Source organism: Lepidothrix coronata, unplaced genomic scaffold, assembly GCF_001604755.1.
Source record: "Lepidothrix coronata isolate B3197 unplaced genomic scaffold, Lepidothrix_coronata-1.0 Scaffold93, whole genome shotgun sequence".
Lineage (NCBI taxonomy): Eukaryota > Metazoa > Chordata > Aves > Passeriformes > Pipridae > Lepidothrix > Lepidothrix coronata.
Window position 1 is genome coordinate 2,425,689 of NW_016690273.1, and position 8,450 is coordinate 2,434,138.

The 8,450-nt window shown below is 41.0% G+C and overlaps 1 protein-coding gene across 3 annotated transcripts in view; it reads left to right on the top strand.

Moving 5' to 3' along the window:
• GRIK1 (glutamate ionotropic receptor kainate type subunit 1) overlaps window positions 1-8,450 on the top strand; it is a 121,353-nt gene that overhangs the window by 75,476 nt on the left and 37,427 nt on the right. For all 3 annotated transcript variants that reach the window (XM_017821901.1, XM_017821903.1, XM_017821904.1), the window contains exons 5-6: window positions 3,533-3,586; window positions 5,154-5,327. In XM_017821901.1, the coding sequence (XP_017677390.1) occupies window positions 3,533-3,586; window positions 5,154-5,327 (228 nt within the window). The remainder of the gene's footprint in view (window positions 1-3,532; window positions 3,587-5,153; window positions 5,328-8,450) is intronic.

Sequence of the window (8,450 nt, forward strand, 5' to 3'; positions counted from 1 at the left end):
TGCGTCTTGCTGATCTTAGAAAAGAGTGGTAGGACTAATTAATTGGGTAATGAAATGCATTCATTTAATGGCCACGGAATTAAATAATAGCATGAGTGAGGAAAATGCAGAGTGAAAGAAAGAAAAGCATTTGATGCAGTTCCCACCAATACCCTTCCCCACCATTCCAGTTCCCTCCCCCCTTGAAGGAAGATTGACAATAGCTCTAAATAAGGCAGGGATTTTTTTACAAGTTGAATAAATCAAGTTGGAGCTGGGATATGATCCAAGCCAGGAACAGGGCACCCAAAAGAGATTTTCAGACATAACAGAGAATATTTTTATCTAGCTTCTCTCAGCCTGCCATATATAATCTGACCATTGACACGTTGTTGTTCATGACCCACAGCTAAAAGTAGAAGACAAGGCCCAGACTTCTGATCTGAAATGGGTGATTAGAGATGGAAGTCTCTTTATCTTTTATTGTTATTATGTATTGTCCAACCATATCTGAGTTTGGCTGAAGAACAAGTTTTATACGGGGTAAGATGGGTAGGAGTCCTACAAGGAGAATATTTTAGGCTGATCTCACTAGTTTAGACTCATCTGAGTTCCACGGTAAGTAAAAGCTATTATTGTTTAAATGGGACATTTGTATTAGGTGCATAATTGTCTACAAAATTACAGGCAAAGTTATTTAAATAGGAATGTGTAATGAAATCTCATTCCAGTTTCCTGTGGGCAGCTATAAATACACATATGCTGCCTTGCCTTCCCTCTTCTGGGCTGCTGGGCCCATTTTCTCTGGTGGGGAGGTCACTTGCTCTGTGGGAAGTGCCCGTGCAACTGTTTTGCAAGGGGCTTCAGAGATGTCCCAACCTGAAATCCATCTTTGCTCCTAACTGGCTTTTCTTACTATGTCACTCCTGGGAGTTCCTAGAAGCTGCTTTCCCTGGATCTGCTGTGTTGCAATCACACAGCAGAAGAGGAGCCCTCAAAACTCTCCTATTTACACTAAGAGGAGCATCCAAGTAATTAAGGCTTGGGAGTAACTATTGTTTTGGGACATCCAGCATTACTCTCAGCATCCCTCTTGCTTTTGCTTTAACTTGTTTTCATCTCCTGAGCACTAAATAGTTGTTCATTGGGAATTTTATTTAGTGACCATATTGCCCTTAAGTGTACATAAATTATTGTTGAAAGTCTTTCTGATTCATGAATAAAAAGCACCCTATTTAGGTCAATCTACAGATCTAACTCAGATATCACAGGCATGTCTAAGTGCTAAATAACTGTTAACTAATTATCATCCTTAATGGCTGATATTGGGGAGGACAAGCAGTTAAGCCTGTTCTTGTCCCCAAGGCAGAGCTCAGTGGCAGGTCAGGGACAGATTCAACATCAACTCTTACTCCTTGAGCAGACAAGGACATTATTAAGGTGTGTGTGCCACTTACCCTTCCAGCTGTCTGTATCTTCAGATCTTAATTGAGTCACTGTTAATAGAGAAAATACAAAAGTGACATGTTGATTAAGCTTTCCTGGGCTGCTGCAACACTTTATTTGGAAGAATTTCAATGAGCATCTTTCCTGGAGCTTTTGGGTGCAGTGTCCTTGGCAATTCCTTCCAGCAATTGCCATTGGGAACCTGTGTCTTGATTAGAGCAGGTGAATCTCACTTTTTCCATGAAGTGGCCTTAGCTTTCAGGGGCTTTGTTTCTATTTGTTTGGGAATTTTGTTTGTTTATGGGGGCTTTGTGAAGTTTTGTTGGTTTGGTTTGGTTTTCTGTTTTGTTTAAAAGGACAGTCCTGTAGCACGACTTTTGAAATCATTATTATTCCCAGCTGTGTGTGTGTCCTGCCAGCTCTGTTTATAGGGCATTACTTGGCAATCAATATTCTCATAAAAAGTGCTCATCAAAGATGTGTTCAGGAGGTGAACACTCCTCTCAGGCTACAATCCTTGCATTTGAGAGGAAAGCAGCAGTTGGGCTCCCTTGGATCAAGTAGCAGTGCTTCCCAAACATCCAGGCCACACACTTTCCAATCATTGCAGTAAATGCATGTCTGCTTAATGTCAGTTTGTATTTTAAGGCACTCTGTGGAGTAGCATTGTCCTGCTTTTCCATTGTTTTGCCATTGCTGTGCAGGCAGACTGTTTATACCTTCTGATAACAGAAGTGGAATGGCTTGTCAGCTCTCCTGTTTCAAGGTGGAATCAAAGCTGGGAGGAATCAACAATTGAAATCTGAGCATTTTTATCCTCCCATTTACACTGATTAGTAAGAACTTGCCTTCATACTAATGCACTACCATGGACCAACTGCAAACCAAATAAATTTAGGCCTAAGAGAGGATCACCTGGGCTCAGACTACGTTTGTTTAACCCGGCAGCTGTTCTATGCCCCGTATGAAGCAATTGGGCTATTTCAATATGGTTTCAGCTCAAAGATCATAAAAATCCCATCCAATTGGCACCTCCTTTCCACAGACACAGAAATCAAATGGCTCCAGGGAGTGGAACTGAGTCCAGCCAGGTCAACTGGGAAGCACAGCACACAGAAGTTTCCGTGGATGCTCCCACATTTCGTTATCTCTGCGTAAATAGGGCAGGAACATCCACCCCCAGGGTTGCTACATTGCTCCTTTCTACAGATGATAACTCTAAGAAACAGAATAGAAGACGATTAATAAAATAAGAAATAAAAAAGGCAATTTTGATGTGTAAATTCAGTGGAGCATTTCAATAAAATACTTGCCTTCTGGCTTGACTTTTAGTGGCTGAAAATGGATTGGTTGTTTGAGATGAACACAGAGCTGTTTTTATTTTCTACTGCAGCTTAGAAAGTTTGGGTTCTTTCTTTCTTTTTTCCTTTTTCTTTTCTTTTTTTTTTTTAATTTTTTTTTTTTTAATGTGAGGAAATATCATACACAATCACTCAACTGATTTTTGGAGGCTTTTGCCATGAAAGAATTTTGGTGAGCCAAATCACATTATTTTCCCCTGTCTTTCAAACAGCTATTCAGGTACTGCTAAAAATGTCCTAAAATAGTATTAATAGCAATTACTTATATTACAGTGATCAAGACTGAATAAGAGTTAACCTTTGTCTCTGTTACTGTCATGATAATGAATTCGTCAGTAGTTTCCCAGCTCATAATTCCTCCCTCTCTTCACAAAATCCCAGAATACAAAACCTGCACCTAAGCACTTTTCCTTACAAATTGTGTTGTCTGCTAGTAAATTCCTTTTTAACACTTCTAAACTGCAGACTAAAGAATTTCACTTTTAAAAAATCAGCTTCTCGTTATCTCTAGTAATTTTTCTTGTCCTAGAAGCTTTGCAATCTTTAATCTCTTTCCTGAGCAGAGGTGATAAAACCACAATTTAAATACAACACAATATTTTTTGGCTCCTGAAGAAAAATATAGGGTTTGTTGTAATCAGGTTTTCCTGACTTGGGATGTGTTGTTCCAGATTAACTCTTACTTTTCAAAAGGCAGTGGAATATTTCAGAGTTAAGTACATTCACCTTTCAATCTCTTCCAACAGATCCTCTCCATGGGAATGATGACAGAATACTACCACTACTTTTTTACAACACTGGTAAGAAACATTAAAGATTTGGGGGTTAATTTTCCCTGTTGCAGAAAAGACAACTAAAAATTCCTCCTTTTTCTAGGAGCTCTTTGTTGCCTTTATTCAAGGAAATTCCTGGAGAACGAGTTCTAACACTTCTTATTAATATCAGGACCTACAATTTTGTTTGGCCATATCTGTGGGGCTGGTTAACACTTTAATACAGTGAAAATTAAGTGGATCAGAGTGAAATGAAATAACGAATCAATGGCTTTGCAATGGAGCTGAGGTCATCAATAAAATGTTTAATTTGCTTATCAAAACACAAAATCACAAATATATAAAATCACTCAGGAATTTTCAAGTAAAAGTAAACCTGTAAATCTATAAATACTTATTTCAGCACATTTTTCCTATATTCTGACTTACATACTACATATAAATATAACTCAATTTATGCTTAAGGTTCACTTGCATTGTAGACTAGAGAGACAGCAAAGAACTGATATTGCTTGAACAGTCCTACAGCTGGATTATACCTTTCCAAATAAAATTTTATGTGGAAGTGAAAAAAAGTTTTGAATCCGACAGTTTATTAGTCAGAAGAGATGCTCTGGCTGTTGGGAACTCGAAGTAGTTTTCTTTGAGGCCATTTTAGCACCAAGGAAAATGTGAAAATTTAGAATTTAGCGTGGAACTTAAAATTTTATACAATAAACAATACAGGAATCTACCATAAAATAGTAACCACCAACAACAATATGTAGAAGATAGTACAGAGCATACATCAGAACAAGCACTAAGCAGTGTTGGTGGTATCTTCTCCTGTAAATGGTTTGTTTTAATGGCTGATATATCCATCAGACATCCTGGCAGCAAGTCACCAGGGCAGGAGAAAAATGGGATTCATAATTAGCAAAAGTGTATTGCTCTCGACATCTCTTGGAATTTTCCTTCCCCGAGCTGAGAAATAAGCTTGACATTGGCCAGCTAATTCCTCATGTTGGGTTGTCAGAGTTATAAGTCAGAATTAGATGGTGCTGTGCAGGTTGGTTGAAATACGGTGTTGTTTGGGGGAGCTGATTTTTTTCCTTCCAAAAAGCAGATGTGTGGTTTGTCATCCATTTTCACACAGCTTTGGTTTAGTCAGGCTTAAAATTGAAGTGGTCATGAGTAGGCTTGGAGGGCAGTCAGAGGGGAAAACCACAGGGGGGAAAAAAAGCAGCACTTGGGCTTTAGATTGAAAATCAAATACAGTTTGGGCCTAGTGAACCTTTTGCTTTAAAAATGCTAAATCTGGTTTCTTGGGACACCTATACATTAGAATTAGATACAGGTTGGTCACAGAACAGTGTTGTTGTGGGGAACTGATTTTTGTCATTCCAAAAAGCAGATGTGTGGTTTGTCATCCATTTTCACACAGCTTTGGTTTAGTCAGGTTTAAAACTGAAGTGGTCATGAGTAGACTTTGAGGGTGTTCACAGGGGAAAAAGAAAAATATTTGGGCTTTAGATTGAAAATCAAACACAGACTGGGCCTAGTGGTGCTATCTTGCTTTAAAAATGATGGATATGGTTGAATTTGGTTTTTTTAGGACCTCTTTGCACTAGACCTGGAGCCCTACAGGTACAGCGGGGTGAACATGACGGGCTTTCGGCTCCTCAACATCGACAACCCGCACGTGTCGTCCGTTGTGGAGAAATGGTCGATGGAGCGGCTGCAGGCACCCCCCAAACCTGAGACTGGGCTCCTCGATGGCATGATGACAGTAAGTGAGCCACCACAGTGTCACAGGGCATCTGTCCCAGCACGTGTGGGCTGATCCCAACCCTGCAACGTCATCGTCAAGCCAGAATTCCTTTCACTGGTTTCGACACAAGTGCGTTTGCCCCCTCAGCAAATGTTGTGCTCACCTCTGTGACAAACTCCTCTAGAACTGAGTGACAATTCTCTGTCACAGTGCTGCCCAGCTGACATCATTCATCTGATTGCTCTCAAAGGCAAAAATGGTGCTTCATTCCTCTGATTATATTCTGTATGGAGTGAGGAAAATAACAGGAAAGAGGAACTTTCAGAGCAGGGGTAGGTTTGTAACCTGCGGGGAAAGGTATCGTGTATGTGGGCAGGGAATAGCATTTTGAAATGGGTAAAGTGCCCTTTCTCTTAATTTCCATTTCTACAGAAATCTGGCTTTTAAGACATAATTTAAAGAGAGATAAAAGGTGTCATCAAGCCAGGAAATTAGGATTTGCTCCCTAGTACTCCCCCAAGAAGTCAAGGGAAGAATAGGAACAAGTATGTAGACAACATTACTCCATTTGATTTTGCAGGGTGAAGGGTTGCCATTTTTTTGCAGTATAAGATGACATATCTCCTGTTCTGAGGGCATTTCCAAGTGATAGGAAATAGACTTTATTGCAGATGATTGCAGGGAAAAATTTCAAATATCTTAACATCCTGAAGAGAAATGCATTATGTCTGTTATCTCTAGCATTTTCAAACATTATTGCTTGTTTGGGCAGTGACATTGTGCTCACTCTCTGCAAGGCAGGGGAGAAAGCTGTCCCTGGGAACCCCTGCTGGGAATTCACAACAAATTACCCAACTGGAACACTCAGAAAAACAAAGTTCTCACCAGACTCTTCTTCTCTCCTTTGTATCTCTGATTCTTATCCTCTGCTTTACGTCTCCATAATCTCTCAGTGTCCTTGATGCTCTGAAGCAGCACGAGCACCAAGGAAAGCATCTTCCTAGCTGGCTGTGATCATTTCAATATTCATAGCAGGTTCTGCTTATTCAGTTTGATGGAGAGCTGCAACACTGCTCTGTTTCATTTAACAATAAGGCTGTACAAGCTGCACAGTGCAAAGAGATCAGGATTATATGTTAATTCGGGATTTCTCCCTTGCCCTGATGTCCCCTTGTGGGGAGTCAGCAGGGCATGACCATGACAGTTCTGAGTTCATGTCTCACTTTATGCCCAAACTGCACACAGAGGCCTAGTTGTTCTAATGAGTTCTTTGGGCTTCTTTGCAGTGGTTTAAGTAGGATACAAAAGTCAGAAAAACAAGGGCTTACTCTCAGCCCCTTTCACCTTACAGACAATACAGACACCAGGGTAAGGTGACTGTCCTCGAAAAACGAGGTGACCTGTTGCACCCTAAAACAGAGCAACAGTGAGGCAAGAAATAAAATGGCAAGGGAGGTGGTACAACTTCCTAGTTGCTACATGGAAGGAAGGATAAGGAGCAAGTTGCACAAGCACAAGTTTCAAGCAGCCAAGCCTGGCAGTGCTGCCAACATGGAATCACTGAGGATGCACCATGTTATCAAGTAAAAGCATCAGTGGTCCCAGAGAGGAGAGCAAAGTGAGGACACTGGACAATTTTGGCCAAGAATCTCCTTCCTGAGTCTCCAGGCTTGGGACACAGACAGACTGGATTACAGTGATCATGTAAAATTCAGTCCTGAAAGGACACCTGCCCAGTCTAAGGTAAAAACCTCTCTGAATTCTGCTGATGTTGATGGGAATATTTCCATTGATTTTGAGGGATCCGACTGAGTGTGGTTGGAACAACTGTCTGTTTTAAGACATTTGACAGTGAGAACAGATGTTATTGTCTCCTCCTACTTGACTCAGCATTCACAATGTTTTCTGATTTCCCAATTTTCTCCAATTGTGGGAGCAGTATTTTGGGCAGACCCTGACTAGCACATTGAGAGCAATTCCTCATCTGCAGTATATTAAGATTAATCCATAAATTCAGATACATTTGACTGCCAGCAAAAACGTCCAATGCTGATAAGACTGAAGCTGTTGTAATTTCCTTAGGTAAATGACACAGACAAAGAATCGAATGTATTATTTTCCCAAAAGAAACTATAAAATTATTAGCTTTCTGGTTCCTATAAATAAGTCCAGTTTCTCATCTGCAGAATGTACTTTTTTTTTTTAAGGCCCTTGCTTAATTATTTATCAGTTTTACAAGAAAGGTAAGCACTTCATGTGTTCAGCATCCCTGTGCATTATGCAAAATGCAGGTGAAAGGGAGACTTTCCTAAAACTTCCCAGTGATAAAGGGTGACAGGGTGTGTGATCTCAGTTTGAGGTCGTGCTTTTTAAACCAATAAATCCATTCTCAAAAGAAACAGAGATGCAAAAAGTAAATAAATCTATCTGGTAATATTTAAGTACCTAAGGGCTGTATCCATCTGCAATGAGAATTTAGATATGTAAATCCAACTTAATCCCAAAAAAAGACACCTCAAAAGGACAGTTCACCTCTCCCTAGGACAGCACGGGGGGTGTGACAGGAGAGCAACCAAAGCCAGATCTTGGTGGGGTCATTTAATATAGAAAAGCCAAGATCCTTGAGGAGAGTAGGCACATAGAGACAGTAGATACCTGCCTGGTGGGATTGGTTTCCCTGGAAAGCAAGGGGAAAAGGAAGCAATCCCAGGAGTGCTATGAGAAGAATGGTGATGGGGAGCTCATGTGGGCCTCACACACCTGGGCTGTGTGACCTGGGGCTTCTTAAAACTCCTCTCCAAGCCACAGAGCTGCCCGTGCACTCCTTTCTGTGCTGCACCCACCGACCTCTCTCTTCCTGCAGCTGCCTGATGTGGTTTCCTTCCCAAAACTCACCTGAAGATGCTGTGAAATTATTATAAACTCTTTCAGGTTTCCATGGAGAGCCCATAGTGGCCTTTCTCGTAACAGCAGCCTAGGTCAGCAGGGACAGTCAGGGCCCAGGCCCCACGATGCACACTAAGGAGTTCCTCTCTGTCCTCCCTGCAGACTGACACTAAGGAGTTCCTCTCTGTTCTCCCTGCAGACTGACACTAAGGAGTTCCTCTCTGTTCTCCCTGCAGACTGACACTAAGGAGTTCC